The sequence below is a fragment of the Vanessa tameamea genome, chromosome 10 (genome assembly GCF_037043105.1).
Source record: "Vanessa tameamea isolate UH-Manoa-2023 chromosome 10, ilVanTame1 primary haplotype, whole genome shotgun sequence".
NCBI classification, from domain to species: domain Eukaryota; kingdom Metazoa; phylum Arthropoda; class Insecta; order Lepidoptera; family Nymphalidae; genus Vanessa; species Vanessa tameamea.
In genome coordinates, this window is record NC_087318.1 from 9,632,550 (window position 1) to 9,650,516 (window position 17,967).

The 17,967-nt window shown below is 32.1% G+C and overlaps 2 protein-coding genes across 2 annotated transcripts in view; one reads left to right on the forward strand and one right to left on the reverse strand.

The window, feature by feature from the left end:
* LOC113399660 (cadherin-related tumor suppressor) overlaps positions 1 to 9,423 on the reverse strand; it is a 104,234-nt gene extending 94,811 nt beyond the window's left edge. Inside the window, exon 1 of the mRNA XM_026639220.2 lies at positions 3,861 to 9,423. Within this exon, the coding sequence (XP_026495005.2) occupies positions 3,861 to 9,014 (5,154 nt within the window). The 5' untranslated portion in view covers positions 9,015 to 9,423. The remainder of the gene's footprint in view (positions 1 to 3,860) is intronic.
* A 4,350-nt stretch (positions 9,424 to 13,773) lies between these two features.
* LOC113391881 (uncharacterized) lies at positions 13,774 to 17,020 on the forward strand. The gene is made up of 3 exons (XM_026628008.2): positions 13,774 to 13,918; positions 14,098 to 14,857; positions 15,153 to 17,020. The coding sequence occupies exons 1-3, from the start codon at positions 13,893 to 13,895 to the stop codon at positions 15,249 to 15,251; spliced, it is 885 nt and encodes a 294-aa protein (XP_026483793.2). The 5' UTR covers positions 13,774 to 13,892; the 3' UTR covers positions 15,252 to 17,020.
* Positions 17,021 to 17,967: the final 947 nt, after the last annotated feature.

Sequence of the window (17,967 nt, forward strand, 5' to 3'; positions counted from 1 at the left end):
CATTTCGCGTCTGTCTGTTTGGTAAGCTATTAGTTTTAATGCGGCTTTCACTGTAAATTGGTGATTAGTTCTAGAAGGTTATAGGGTATATTATATTAATATTCAATTTAATAAAAGAAGAAGATTTTTTTATTTTAGGTTATCAAGTAGTTAGTGGATACATCAAAAGTTCATAGGACAATTTTTTTCTCATATATTGGACAACATCACATACATTACTCTGATCCCAATGTAAGTAGCTAAAGCACTTGTGTTATGGAAAATCAGAAGTAACGACGGCACCACATACCCAGACCCAAGACAACATAGAAAATTAATGAACATTTTCTACATCGACTCGGCCGGGAATCGAACTCGGTACCTCAGAGTAGCGTACCCATGAAAACCGGTGTACACACTACTCGACCACGGAGGTCGTCAATAATGTATATTGACGAATAATAATGAAAGTATGGGTTAAAAATATAGAATATTTCTATTATATAGATATGATATGAAAATACTAAACTGTGATTAAAATAATATATAAGTATGTACGTAAATTTAGTAAACACTATATAGTAAGTAATTTAATTTATTTATATAAAATCAAATAACACTTACAGGACGTGCATTTTACAAGACTAAGGATTCCATCGTGAGGCAGGGAATATTTGAAATAACGTCGGGTGATTTAAAGATGACTAGAAGACGGCACTAAACAAATGTTACTTCCTTAACCGTTTTATACGAGGTTATTTTATCGCTTAATCTCATGCCATAGTTGCGAAGCGCAGTCAGCACATAGGAAAATATTTAATAAGATAATTAACTCATACGATACAAATCTATGACACACTTAAAGTTGTAAAAACCTTAAAGTAACGACCTGTAAATCTCTTACTTCTGAGCTGTCTTCTTTTAAGGAGAAGTTTAGCGCTTATTCCACAATGCTTCTCAAAATTATGTCTGTGGGTGCACATGTACACGTTTCTTTCACCGCCGAGAACAAGATGAATTATAAACACAAATTAAACACATGAATATTCATCAGTGTATCCGGGTTTGAACCCACAATCTTCGGTTAATATTGACGTCTTTGAGCCATTTCATCAGCCAGTTCCATGTTAAATAAAGTCTTGGTAGAAACATATTGGTATGTATTTGTTTATGTTCATACATCGGAATGTAAACATTCAGCGTTAGGAAATAACGGTAATAGTGTTTATGAGAAGGCGTAACTCATTAATATAACGTATGCGTCATAATGGTCATCGTATAAATAATGTATCAATGAAAAAAATAAATAAAGCAATTTGTGCTCAAATATTGTTATAAGAAAATAACCACAAACATGTTTCTACTAAAATATTTAATAATATATTATCTCATAAGATATGTATCCGAAATATAAAATCGAAATCGATAATCATAAAAAATACTTTTCTCATAAGGCGTTACAGTCAAAACGTGCGAAAAAACACAAATATATCAAAATAAAATTTGTATTAAGAGTGATACTTATCAATTAAAGGTCAATAACCTCGAAACCGAAGTGTTAAAGTGAATGAACTGTATTTTAAAAATCTTGTTATTTTTTATACATTCAAAGTATTACACAAAGGGCGTGTTTCATCGTCCCATAATCAGCTATAAAGTAATAATACAAGTTTTTTTCATAATTATATGAATAATTTCAACAAACATAAGTACGATAGATATGATATTTATTTATATTTCATTAATAAAAATTTGCTTTTTGCAATTACTTTATGAATATTTTTTGTTTTCATTTTATTTATTTAAGATAAGCACACCAGTACTAATAACAACCATATTAAGTGAAAAAACGATGCAATATATTAAACTATAAAAACAAACACTTTGAAGATGATTATCTCATGCCACCAAAATAAAAGATGATTTAAATATTAATTGACAAGTATCCGATCGAACCCAATAAAGAACTGTGCTAAAAGGTTTTACATAAACAAAATTCCAGCAACAATAAAATAATATATCAAAATGTTACTTTATATTATGTAACTTTATATATTTATATAAATTATATTTAGGAAATATATGTGATAACCGATAGCTTTAGAAGTTTTTTTTTTACTGATATTAGGAATGCAAAAGTTTCGATAGTTGGAAGTTTGCTCAATCACGCCAGGGCGGCTGAACCAATATAGACGAAATTTGGCATAGTGATAGATTATAGCCTGGAATAGTAAAAAATTAACCTATATAAGGTTACTTTTTATCCCTTACATCTGCAGACCACTCCCTCCACGCGAGAACTGCGAGCAGTAACTGGTAGAAACTAGATAAAGCGACTTAAGCGCACAAGCGTGAGATTTATCTTAGATCCCATAGATGGCATTGTATAACATAAGAAATTATTTACACATTTCATTTGATCACAAAAATCAGATTATCAATTAAATAAACTTGAAATCAGAGAAAAATATATTTGTATCTAGAATTTAACTACTAATATCCCACAAAGATATATTTTGTTACCAATTTAAGGCTTTTATTTTTCATATAACAACTGAATTACTTCATATTTAACATAGGTATTAAAAATTTACTTTGGTTCGCATATTTGCATTCAAGGTAGAATTGAATTAATAAAAGTATTCTCGTATCATAAATACGACCTTTCGTATTTTGGTGTTAAAAAAATAAAGATATCGTTTACGTCTTCTCAAGTGAATTTACAAATATACTTAAAAACGATTTTACTCTTGATGTTCAATAAAAAAGTTAAACTTTATCCTAACCCTTACTAACTAAAAAGATATTCAGGTGACAACTTAAAATTTAAATTTGATAAAACATTGAATATTTAACTTATTATGTTATTTTATTTACATAATATACATACAATTATAATACTGTCTTCATTATATTGAATAATATAGTTTGCAGTTTAATTCGAGTGCAAGAAAGGTAATATAATTCGTACTCAACAAATTATTCTAGACTTCTGCTTCTAGAAAATGTTTACCCAAACGTATGGAACGTTTCTGTAATCTTTCATAACTAGTTTACATAAAAAGGTTTTCACAAATCATAAGATAGTTGTCACAAATAAATTTAATGAATTGAAGGATACGCCAAATAACATAACACACACAACGATATGATTATATGTATATTTGAATATTTACATTCTTATGTTTAGTTCGTATAATTATTAATATTAATAAAAATTATGTGTGTGCCTGAACAAAATTTGATCAACTTAGGTGACAAATACGATAATTTTTTTTTAAAATATAGCATTCGTTTATATTTTATGCAAGAATTTAAAAGATATAATCTATTTGATAGGTAAAAAGAGTTACTCCTGTGTCTGTTGTAGAATTTAGATTTAGATTTTTAAAGAACAATGCTATTGATATTATTTAAATAGTAAGAAACGTACTTTAAATGTATTTCGTATTAATGCTTACTTCATTTTTAGCTAATATTGGCATTACACGAAACGAATTACAAATAAAATCCATGTTTCATTTAATCTTTAGAAGGTTTCAGAACGAATGTTGTGATATCGTTGCGAGACGCAGCTTATCGTTAATTTAGAGTCTCCGATTAGAGTCCGCAAGCCGACGTACGCTAACGAGCATTCGTTTTAAATTTATTTTTATTTTAACAACAGTACGGTGCCGATGTTTTGTCTTCCACCGACGATTGTGCGAAGTTAATTGGATTGCCTGCTTTAAAATAAGTAAATAAAGCGTACCCATATTTATACTACATAACATTGGTATTTTGATCATGACATCTGTCAGAGGGGTGCACTCTTGTTAGCGCTTTTTAACGATTTAATATATTTGTACATTCAAAATGAAAAATTATATATTGTAATTTACCTTCGTCATCGTGGATTGCAGCGGTGAACCCGTCGATACAGCACAAATTTCTACTTCATATCTGTCAACGCCAGCTTCTCTGTCCAATGAAACTGCCGTCGATAAGATTCCTAATGACGAATCTATATCAAATAACCTGTCCACTTGTTTATTATCACCAGTCACATTCACTATGTAATACTCTAATCCCGCTTTATAGTTATTGGTCAAATTTAACACAGCAGTTCCAGCTTGTTCGTTTTCAGCTACTGAAATAGACCCTACATTTGTCCATGTAATGCCTTCTAACTCCATTCCACCCATTATAACAGTCAAATAGGTTTCCGTACTTTTTTGCTCACTTAACACAGCTTCATCCGTCGCTTTAATGACCAGATTCCACCTGGCATCTGGCATAGCGGGAGGATATCGCAATGTTAACGCCCCATTACTTCTATGTAAGTCGAATATGTCATTACCACCATGAATCAATTTATAAGTAACCAGACCGTTCGTTCCAGAATCGAGATCACGTGCTAAAACGTTCATAATAAATATTCCATGACTCATACTTCGACCTAAGCGAGCAGAGTTAATTACAGCAGCATTCATAGAAACAAAAACAGGTGCGTTGTCGTTTATATCTTCTACAATAACAGTTACAAGTTTTTCTGCAGATAATCTAGTCGAAGGTGGTTCAGCTCTGTCATACGCTACAACAGTTATTCTAAATGTGTCAATACTCTCTCTGTCAATAGGTAATAAAGTATGGATGACACCTGTTATGTTATTTATTGCAAAATGCCGTCTACCATCATTTGGATCTTGATGTGTGATCGAGTAATAAACTTTACCATTCAATCCTGAATCTGGGTCTTCGGCTGTCACTGTTACTATAGGAGTATGTGTAGGAATACCTTCTCTTATTTGTCGTACAATAGCAGTATTAGTGAATACAGGCGCATTGTCATTTGCATCTATAACATTAACCACAAATGAAATACTCGATGAAAGACTCGGGCTTCCATTATCAGTAGCAGTTATGTTTAAAATGTAAGAAGTCAAGTCTTCGTAATCTAAATGTTTATGAAGAAATAATTCTCCGGAATAGCTGTCAATAAAAAAGGTTTCTTTCCTATTACCCGATGAAATAGAAAATTGTACTTCATTGTTTATACCTAAATCAGCATCATTTGCATAAAATTGTATAATTTTTTTATTAATTGGTTCCGTTTCTAAGACTGAAACTTTCATCTGTGTCTGGGAAAATGTCGGTGCGTTATCGTTTTCATCGAGTACATCCACGCTTATTGTTGTGCTAGAAGAAAGCCGCACGTCCTCTCCTGAATCTTGTGCCAATATTGTGAGAACATAATGATCTACACTCTCGCGGTCTAAAGGCTTATTAATAAATAGTTGGCCAGTTGCTTCGTCTAGCATAAATTTTCCCATATCATCACCTCCTATCAATTTGTAGTAAATATCTCCGTTAAGGCCTTCATCTGCATCAGAAGAATATACTCTCATAATGGAGGCTCCTACCGCCGTTCCTTCAGATACATCAACGGAATAAGGCGTTCGTGTAAATATAGGTGCGTTATCATTGACGTCCGTTATATATATGGTTACTCTAACGGAGTCTGAGAGTTTTATCTTACCATTGTCACTTACAGTAACTGTCAATGTGATATAATTTTGACCAGAATTTTGAGCTAAATTTTCTCTGTCGAAGGATTTTAGGGTCTTAATAAAGCCATTTCTAGAATCAATTCTAAAGTCACTTTGAGCAATAGGTAAACTAAATGTCAATTCGGCATTACGCCCTATATCTTTGTCCGTTGCTGTCAATTTACCTACAAAAGTATCAGGCGGTTCATTTTCTTTTATTTTAAATATGAATGTTGTATTGGTAAACTGTGGACTGTTATCATTTTCATCCAAAACGTGAATAACAACGGGAACTTGCGATGATCTTGGGGGTTTACCGTAATCAGATGCGGTTATTGTTAAAGAATAATAGTCTCTCTCTTCTCTATCAAGTGGATTTTTAACATAAAGATAACCATCAGGAAATATGCCAAACTTTCCATCCATATTTCCTTCAGTAATAGAATAAGATATTCTGCCATTCGAACCTAAATCAGCATCCGTAGCTGATATTGCAAAAAATCTAGTATTGACATAGGTAGATTCTAATAAAGAAGTTTCATATGAAGTATGATCAAATACAGGTGTATGATCATTGACGTCGTCTATAATAGCAGTTATTGTATGCTTAGTCGCAAGAACAGGTCTGCCGGTATCAGATGCGGTAACTTCAACGGATAAAACAGAACCTGGTTCATTTGTTATAGCCTTATTTAAATATATTACGCCGGTGGTCTCAGATATTCGAAAAATGTTATCAGGATTGTAATTTAAAGCATAAGACACTGTTCGATTAGATCCTGAGTCACGATCAGTTGCTCTGGCAAAATATACTTCTTGACCTACTGCCATATTCTCCGGTATGTGAATATCATCTTTTCCTTCTATAAAATATGGGTAATTATCATTTACATCTAAAACTGAAATATTAACAGTTGTAAAGCCAAAAGCTTGTCCACTTTTAGCCATTATTTTTAGATGATAAGTCATTTTATCTTCACGGTCAATATTAGATTCAGTGGTTATTGTTCCAGTTTTTTCATCTATTTTAAAAACATGTTTAGAATCACCTTCCATTATGTAATATAACACCGAATCACTAAATGTCCTTGTACCAACCTTACCAACAAAACGACCAAGCTGAAATTTTGATGTTCCTTCATCTTCAATTATTTTAAAGTTGTAACCATTATATCCTTCAAACTCCAAGCTTTTTCGATACGAAGATTTAATTATATCAACAAATGCATCTTCCATAGCTCGTCTATTACCTTTGTCTTTACAAGATATTCGAAGCGTGTAAAGTGCTTTGGGAGCTTTACGAAAATCTTTTTGCAATATAATGTTACCAGTCATTGGCTCAATATCAAAATAGCCATCACCTCCACTTTCGAGCTTGTATATAATTTTTGCATTTTCTCCTTCATCTAAATCCAACGCATTGACTCTAAGAATGTTTGAACCGAGAGTTGCATCTTCCCTTAGACTTTCAAAATATCTTTGAGGATAAAATAAAGGATCATTATCATTTACGTCGAGAACTTTAAGAAATACTGTGGCAGTTGATGACTGTGGGGGATATCCTTGATCCTTAGCAATCACTTGAATTTCGTACAAAGAAATTTTTTCTCTATCAAGTTCTGCTGCAGCACTTAATTGCCCTGTTATAGGATCAAGGATAAACGTGTTTGGATATTTTCTTTCGACACTTGAAGAAAGATAATATGATACAGAACCATTAGTTCCTTGATCATAGTCAGACGCAGTCAAAATAAGTATTTCTTTAATTGGTTTCACATTTTCTGGAAGAGTAGCGTTAATTTGAGATTGTGGAAAAGATGGTGCTTCATCATTTTCATCCAATATAGTAATTTTTAGTCTAGTATAAGCCCATTTTGGATTTGGACCACCATCCCTTGCTGAGACATTTAGTTCAACAGTTCCCTGTATTTCTCTATCTAAAGCAGATCTTGTTGTTACTAATCCTGTCAAATGATCTATCAAAAACCATTGTTGTTGATTTCCATCGTAAAAATCATAAAATATTTCAGCGTTAACTCCGGAATCTTCATCAGTCGCTGTTATGCCAGCTACATAAGTTCCGGAAGGTGCAAGTTCACTCAAAACTGTTGAATATTCTGATTTTTCAAATACAGGTTCATGATCGTTTACATCATTCACATGAATAACAAGAAATGATGTAGCAGTCCTTGCAGGTATTCCTTTGTCGGTAGCAACAACAGTTAAATTATATTTGCTTATTTCTTCTCTATCTAAAATACCATTTACATGAACGATGTAAACACTGCTTGAGTTTTCTAATCGAAAATGATTTAGTTCATTTCCTGCTACAATATGAACGCTAGTTATACCATTAAGGCCAGCATCTAAGTCAGTAACTGTAATGGCAGCTACGAGTGACCCATTTTTCGCGTTTTCGTCAACAGTAGCAAAACTAGCTGTAGGTGGTACATAAGTGAATGTAATAACTGGATCATGATCATTGGCGTCTATTAGATTAACAGTTACATATGTTCGGGCATCCTGACGAGGCACTCCATGATCTTTTGCGATAACTGTTAGCACACAAGTCATATTGCACGTTTTATTACTACAATATTTAGGACAATTTAATTTTTTGATAGTTGTTATAACGCCTGACTCTGGATCTACTGCAAATTGTTTTTCTGTGTCGCTTACTTCGTAAGTTATTTTACTGTTATCACCTAAATCACTATCTGTAGCAGTTACTTTAAGAACGGTCGTTCCAGGCGGCACACTTTCATTTAGAGACACAGAAAAGTCGCTTTGATCAAAAATAGGAGGATTATCATTTACATCTAAAATAGACACATTTACTTGAAGATATCCGTACTTAGGTGGATTTCCGCCATCACGCGCTGATATATTTAAAGTATAAAAATCATTTGTTTCTCTATCTAACTTTCCTGTAGTTTCTAAATGCAAATACGAAGTTTGTCCACTGGGATTTACCGTAACATTTAAACGAAACTTTCCTTCATTATCACCATCTACTATCCTATAATCGTTTGTAATCCCATTTTCACCCAAGTCGTTATCAGTAGCAGCATCTAGCAATAACTTAGTTCCCGGCGCTGCACTTTCGGAAAACGCAACAGCGATTATAGGTTCAGGAAATTCCGGGTAATTATCGTTCACGTCCGTTACCCGCAGTCTAACTTCTATAGGATATGTAGGTTGACTTGATAAAACAACAAATGCGTAACGATCTACACTTTCACGGTCAAGTATCGAGTTAGTTCTGATTTCTCCCGATGAAGGATCAAGAACAAACTCTTTAGGCGGTTCATTAAAGCGATATGTAAAGCCAGGTTTTGTTGGGATTCTACCGACAATCGTTCCAATAGGCTGAGCCTCGGGTACGCGAAGGTCAACTCCAGTATCGACGGCACGAGACTGCATCTGTTCGGCGGCGGCGCCAGCGCCCGCGCCGGTTAGCAGCGCCAGCGCGACCAGCACCACGTGCCACCGCCCCATCCTAGTCATGACACTGTTGATAACATTGCAAGGTTAGGACTCTTGCAGCGAAAGTACCCCGTGACTAAAGCGGTTATTGTGTCCCGTTCGCGCAGTGTCGCGCGCTCGCTCGTTTCAGGTATGCAACATGGCCGCGACGGCCTGCGCGAGCACGAATATCTCACAGAAAGTGCGACCCGCCGTTGCGCCTACGCCGTCACATTCATTCGTAAACACACGTGACACTCACTATCTACACCAGTCACAGAACTAAAATATTCGTTTTTATAACCTTTTTACGTACTTCACGAACAGTATCAACAGTGTTTACAACTAGTACTTAATTAAGATATCACAATGCTTAAACACAATCCTTTCAAGTTATTTTCACTGTGTTGTGTATATACCGCAACTACAACGACATGCAAGTTGCGTCGCGTTCGACTCGGTACTAGCGGGCGGAGGCTTTTTTGACGCCCCGCGGCCGTCCCTGCTCCTCGCCGATCTTCCCCCGCAGCCTTAAAAGCTCCGACCGTGGCTGTAGGATGATGATGCCAAGATAATGGCCGCCCAAGGATTCTACTATTTATTCCATTGTTCAAGATTACTCTATACTTCCCATTTCTGCTAAAAATATTTGTCAATATATTCAAAAGCACCGTGTTAACATTTTTATTTGATTTCTTTTATTTTTATTTTATAAATATTTCCCGTTCTGATATACAAATATAAATATATGATAGAATTTTTTTTTTTAAATATTCTTAAAATATTTCCTGTAAAAAGTATATTAACTATTAAATAATATGAATATATATTTTATGCGCTTGTATTGTTCTGCGAAAAACAATTATTTAAAAAAAACAGTGTATTAATTCCATTGCAAAATATCGAAACGCGTTGAAGTCTTTTCAAAGAAAGAGATAAAAACTAATCTCTACTTCACAAAATCCTTCTCTTACATTTTACTGGAGTGAGATTAAAGTTATCCTTTTTGGTTTATAATTTACAATTTTATATTAAAAGAGAGTTGAGTTTCAAAGTATATACTTTAACGTAATTATATGTATACATAATAACAATAAATTTAAAGTCATTCAAAAATAAGCTCAATTAAAATACAGTTTAAAATTAGTTTTTAGAAACTACAAATTAAATTTAATTGATCTTTTTAATGAATAATAAACTTTATTATAATATCAACAACAAAATATATTACATTTATATAATCCGTTAAGTCTAAACAGCTATAAGTTATAAAAGCTCCATCTAGATAAAATAGATGCCAAAAGCTCAACAACAATTTCGTAGCGTATTTTCAATGTATGCGGCTCTCTTAACTTTTAAGTTAATATCATAACTTGCCAATAGATGGCGCTACTGTGTTCGTTTTAAAAATTGAATAGGAAATGAAACAAAGAATCGCATTTATATTTCGGAAAATAGTTTCAAATAGTAATATTATATACAATAATACTGTAGTAAATAAGTTTACATTAAAATGTGTTACAATATTTTTAGTGCAAAATTAAATGAATACTAGAATAATGGACTGAAAACAAAATGAATATATGAAAAATAAATGACTGTCCGATTAAAATTTATTTTGTACCATATATATAAATATATATTATGTATATATATATATACATATCTACTGCCGGTAGTTAGTGTGTTATTGATCAATTGCAATATATGCACGCGGCCTCTTTTGGAAGGTTAAAAATAGACATGTACCGTCACATACTATATTTTCATTCGAAACACTTGTTGCTGAAATGGTTTGACGTCACTCCCCACTTCCAGCGCACCAGCAGTTACACCCGAGGGGGAGCGTGCCTCCCTCCGGGACGTGCTGACGTAAGGACTTATTCTCATGAATGGAAAGAGTCCTATACTTGGCTGACTTGATGTTCATACCTAAAAAATACAATACCACGTATTACGTCATTTCAATTGAATTTCCTTCAGCAGTACGTTTTGCCGTTTAATATATTAAAGGGCTATAAGCATAAATCTACATAATTGTAAAAGGTTAATTAAGAACAACTTAATTAACATTAATAAAAGTTACTTGCCTACGTATTTATATCTACATACGTAGTTGAGATTATTTTAATATTGTATTGTTTATTTTTTTTTATATAGTGTAAGTATATATATAGTATATTTAAATTTCACAATATCATATTAGAAGTATTCCTATTCGTAAAATACAATGTCTATCTGAAGCATATTATAGATAACGATTTTTTCGTAGCGTATTTTTTATTAATAAAACAGCTGCCGCCTACGGACGGCGCGGCGCGCGCCTCATCGTCAGAAGCATAGTTTCGAGTACATATTATGAGTAAATTCGACGCCGATGGAAAATTAAGCTCTTTCAAAACTATCGCCAGGTTACGTAACAAGCAGACACGCATCGAGATCTTGCAATTGAAAAGGTGTCTCCGAGAAGTAAAATTATTGTGACGATTCTTAGAAAGCCATCTTTAAAAAAGATATTTCTATTTTTAACATCAGCGCGGTCCTTATCTCTTTATGATACAAAAAGAAAAATCTTGTTTCGAGCACAATATTTTTCTTTTACATATTAAACCTTTACTTAAATATTCGATATCAAAAATAATAAAACGATGTCGTTCAATGAAATCACATATCTACACGTATTTCTGTGTTAAAAAAATCTTGCAACAAAAAGGAATAACTAATTCAAATATAATTACATAGTTTTTTTTATATGTCAGCTTCTAGTATATTTAATAGGCGAACGACTGCAGAAGTTAGAAGAAATGCATAATACATTTAAGCCTGAAGATAGAGATATGCAATTTCAAAATATGTATGTCAATTTTTACTAGATATTGAGTCGCAACGACGACGTAGGGGCGCCAGCCGGTCATCGACATCTTACTTGGTACTTCCGCTTTGGAAGTTGACTATGCAGTTCCACTGTTCAAGAATAGCGATTTCACCCTCTCCCGACCTGCCCCATGCGATTCTTGTAAATCGGCGCTTAAGTTTAACAAACTCTTTGTAAAATTTAATTCATAAATTGTTATAGATTCTTCGTATCTATATCAATCAATTTATATATATTTGTAAGCCATTTTTTTTTATTACGAGTTGGTATAGTAACTTAATAATTTTTTTAATCACTAAAAAAGTTTAATTTTGGAATGTATTCATATATTTTTAGAAAAAAAAAACGTTTATTTTTAATGTTAGAGTATTAAACAATTTATGTTATATATAGGACCTGCGATAAGCTTTATCGCGACTTTAACTGATAAACACTAATTGCTCGCGAACGAAAAGATACGTAAAACGAATAATACGATAATAACGATATGAAGTCGTAATCCTAAAAATATACGAATTAGATATGAAATACAACAATGAAAATTGTAACAAATAAATACAATTCGAGAATTAATTAGTAATTTTATTAGCGCATACCCTGAATAAAATATTTTATACGCTCAAATCTGTATGTCACGGTGACGCAGACAAAATGCAAGCCATTGGTGCTCTTTATTTTTCAAAAAGAAGTACGATAATAGTTAAGGAACTTTTACTATTTTTAAAATACCTTTTTATATCCTATTAAAAAGGTTTATATTTAATTAAGTATACGTTCCAATTTTGATAAACGATTCGTATAATCCATCTGAAGAAATAACAAAATCGGAATATAATTTATTAAAGTAGGCTCTTAGTAACTTTAAATCGTCATTTTACGATTATGGTAATAATTTCTTGTAATAGTTTAATAACTACGTAGTGTTATATTTATTATTATGTTAATGAATTAATAAACACATGCTATAAAAAAAATTTTTGGATTTTTAATACGATAGAGAGAATTGGAGAATAATGTTTATCTAAACCAGTTTTAATTAAATAGAACTTGTTTGGACAAATTTTATTCCATAAAATTCATATTCCATGTTTCACTAACGACGCCATGTCCTAGTCGAATTGAATAGTTCACACACTTTTTTATTATTTTAATACGCTTTTTATGATACGGCATATTTTTTATGGTTTTTAACACGGTTTTTTTTTAAGTTAACCTTTACGTAACAATGAATGTTACTAAATTAATGTAATTGAATTTACGCCTACCTCGGGACATCGACGAATTGCTGATTTTTGTACACGAACAGTAACAATAGAATATTCTCAAAATTTCTGAAGCTCTATATATTTATTTCTTTTAAAATTATACGGGATTTCTATTTCATGCCTTTAAAAAAAATTGTATAAGTAAAATATAAAACGAAATATCAATAAAATTTAAATGTAATATGTATTTGTTTTGTATTCCTCTGAGTATCATAATAACAAATGTTAATGTTCCCTAATAACCTTTTAGTTTTTCTGAATAATTATAAATCTGTGGTATTATTACATTATTTATATTTTGTATCATATCGAATTAAATATTTACATACGCAGGAAGGTAATTCTAAATCGATTAAAATAATCATTAACATTTTAATGTATAAAGATACTGATGTGAAACATAGCCATAACATTATTTTTCCAACATAACAAAGAAGAAATACTTCATAAATATTAAAGGCATTTACAACATAATCAGTGATTACTGTCGCCTTACTACATCCGTATTTACTAAATACTTCTTAGATACGACTATCTTACAATCCGTTGACAAAAATGTACTGTTTAGTAAGATGAATAATCTGTGGGCGCGATCGATAGCCGTGTGGCGGGGAATCGAGAATGGGGAACAACCACCCAACCACCTTCACAGGGTGGACGCAGGGTGGTTCATTGAGAACGTGTGGGCGGCGCGTGGGCGACTAGCTTATAAAGGACTGCGACCCACCCTGTCGTCATAGTCGTGCCCTAAATCTCCTACGTGAAGGAACATTGTGCAAAATGTGCATTTTAAACTCAGGACTAAGGTAAGATACTTCAATATTATAGTTTGAGTTTGTTGTACATCAAGTAATATGATTATTAAAGACTGAGATAATGAGACGTTAAAGTTAAAATATTAAAATTATGGTTATTACTCAAAAAGTCTAAAAAATATTTTAAATAAAATATTCATTCAATAAAAAAATCTTTATTTTTATTGTAGGATGTGGATGGTTTTGTTTTGCTCTCTGTTAGCACAAGCAAAGACCTATCCTCTACAAGGATGGCCAATGTACGCTCAGGCACCAAGAGAATATCCTGAAGACGATTATTATTATGCTCCGAAAATTCAATACTACTACGATGCTCCAGCTATAAATGCGCCAGAAGTTTACGGTCAAGTTCCTTATACATATTTTTATGACCCATATGGTCATTTTGCAAATGAAGCGCCAAAGAAACAAGAAGAAAGATTAGCTGCATTGCCGATCGGTCAAGAGACGTGGTTCGAAAACGAGTCCTCTCCTCGGTGGAAATCTAATAATATCGATGACGTCAACGCCGCTTTCCTAGACAATTTAATTCTTACACAAATGGCTCAAGACGCACAGAGGCGACGTGAAAATGCTCGGGCTGCATTCTCAAATATGGATTACGAAGAAAAAGAAAACGAGGACGAAGATGTCAGAGAACTTAAAGCTCTGGCAGATAAACCACTTTACCATGCACCTAAAACTGTTTCTAAAATTGAAGAAGATGATTATCCTGAAGATTATGCAGACACCTTTATAAACTGGAACGGAAATAAGCGAAGTGTAACCACGGCAGCTCCCGAAATCAGTACAGAGGGAGTTAAAGATATCAACAAAGAAGTTGTGATGCCTCGACCAGCACCGATCACCCACACCCATAGATCAAATCAAAATAACATCAAAACACCATTCTACAACGCCATTACACAGTTTCTCGAAAAACAAGGCCATGTAAGTATTATTTTGCTAATTCCAAGTATACTATTACCACCAAAATATATTCTGTATATTTATCTTTATAGTTTAAATCACCTAAGTATATACGATTGCGGAATCCTGAAGTCTAAAAATAACTTGGCCGGGTTGGGGGGTGGTGGGTGACACGCACTCTGAGGTCAGATCAATCGCGGTAGAGTGGGATGCGGGGAAGTTGTATCAGCTAAAAGTGCTTTCCTGAATAACCTACTAAAAATTTTGCATGAATGAAATTAAATTAAATGTAATAAAACCTTTTTTTTGTTTACAGGAAAATTTGAAAGGACGAAGAATCGATAAACGCTTTATTGCCGGTGATTCCGATCTAGTAGTCGAACTTCGAGGACTGAAACATCGTATCGCAACTTAAATTGATACAATTGATTACCGCCAACTAACATGAGACTGAATATTATTTTAGAATAGTAAATTTACGGCAACAGCGACCTGATAAAAACACGACGAAAACAGGCAATCAAAATAACAAAAAAAATGTAATTGCGTAATATATAATTTTTAAAGTATATTGATCATACAGTCATATATTTCAGACATTACGAGTACTAACGGCTAAATGAAAACGTTCTTTGCCGCCATTTGCAATAACTGTCTTCTTTCAAATAATTAAAAGGTTGATGACTGGATTTCTATAATATAACTAATCGATATAATAGTTGATCTCAGATCTTTTTCGATTCTTTACTAGTTTTGATAAAATTTCGTAGTTGATATAAAAATTAATTAATGTACAAAATGTGACTATAATCACAAATGCTGATTATTACGATAACGGTAACTTTTTAAAAGAATCCTATTCGGAGGTTCCCTTCATTTGGCAGCTGACACGTCGCACAAACTATTGTGCAATTGTTGTAAATATTAGATATCATTCTTCTAAGATTTAGATAGAAAATATGTCACTATTATTTTTTAAAAATGAATGTGTATATTTTAAGTAAGGTACTTTTTTAAACTGCGCAAAATACTGATTTTTTTCTTGGCTATAATATTTATAAAGTAAAGGAAAAGTTTGCGTCCCTTCTGATAGAAACCGATATATATATTGTATATATATATGTATTGTGATACAAAATTATGTATTTTGAAACTTTCACGGCTAGTCCGTATAGTAAATTGGATTTGACGATTTCATTTATATAACTACTTGGAAAGTACTGCTTATCTTCCAAATTATTTAATTTTTTTGTATAATTTAAATATTTTATATTGTATATAAAAATTAATGTGGTGCTATTTCTTTTCTTTAATTTCACGGTCTAAATAGACAATACAGTTAACCTTTTGCAAAGCAAAATATTGAAAATAATATTGTATACTTTTATAATAGTAAGAATGGTGATTCTCTTGGCAAGCAGAGGATTAGGTGATATTTCAGCTTTACAGCTTCTTAACTGTTTGTATGACAAACGGTCTATGAGACCTTTGTTAATGATTAATACTTATGAATTCCGCCATTTTATTATTTATCTTAGAAGTACATTTCCCACTTTTAAATTATAATGATAATAATTTTCCGAATATCTCCCTCGAAAATCTCTCTTCGAACCTACTTTCAAACTGTATTCATTGTAAATTTAATAAAATTTATCTTTGTAAAGTACATATCTGTTTATAATAATGTCAAATTACTTTTCCATATTTGTATAGAGTATTCGAACCACATTCCTGAAGGTTAGTTTATAATTACATAAGTAACATTATAATTGTTAGTGTGATTTATATAGTATTACTAGTTAACACCGATTAATTCGTGAACATGTTAAAATTCCCTTTCTTTTGAGCATCCGTTTTTTTTTTGTAAATTTTTTGTACAAATTATTTTCAAGTATAGAATTAATGCCTTAATATAGATAGATAATAAATATCAAAACTTCGCAAATTATGTAATCTATTGTTTAGATGACTTTTGTGTGAAAATGTGGCTCAAAATATCACTATACAAACACGACTATCGGTATATATTTTATAGAGAGTATATTAGCATATTTTTCGTTCATCTGAATATAATTATGGTCATAACAACGGATACACGTAAAAATACTAGAAAACAAATGTTACAGTGGAATTTGTATCCAAATAAAAAATGAAAAAAAATAAATAAAAATATATTAATTATAAGTCTGATGTTTTATTAAAACCCTTTACATTTATTTTCAAAAAGAAAAATCAAAAATAAAAGTACCCAATTGACTCATTAAATTAATTCGTTTATAATTTTGTGGTTTAACGATCCTATTTTATTAATAAAATTAACATCTTAGTTACACAATATTATTTAAACGGGCTTTCTTGGATATTATATATATTGTCTGTAATTACACAAGCGCACTCACCCTTGAAACTATAACACGGCTACAATATGTTTAGAGGTAGAATAACTAATGAATAGCCGCCCACAATCTACCCACACACAAATACATCTGTACACAGAGGGCTTACATAAAGCATAATAAATCAATCAAATTCTAAATATATCTTTTTACTAATCTAAAAATAAATCATCATACAATATTATAACGAATGTTCCGATTTTGTATACGATATGTGATCCTTTATCACGGGGTCCAAGATGAATTATAAACATAAATTAAGCATATGAAAATTCTGCGATGCTTGAGCGAATTTGAACCTACAATGTTTTAAAAAATTAACATGTTCATAGCATTGGGTCATCCAATAAAACAATACTATAACACAATCAGTGCCGTGCCAAGAGATCTCTGCACCAGTACTCAGTCGTAATGCATCTCATCTTTAGTGCACCCTACGTCGTTTGTAAGAGTTATCATACTTACATAACCTCGAGAGATTCCGTTACATTATATTTAATTTTAAATCAGTTCCATGCAATAGATTTGGCTGAAATTTTATTGCAAGGTGGCACTACTATATTTTTTATTTAGTATATTTTTTTTAATGTTCTAGCTATACTCGTCTATATTAAAATTGTTAATGTTAAAGTAACTCTGACTGTTACCTCTTCATTTTTAAACCGCCGCGCTGAACCGATTTTCATGACACAACAAATTTTATAATAATTAAGAAGACTCCCGGGGAAGAATATT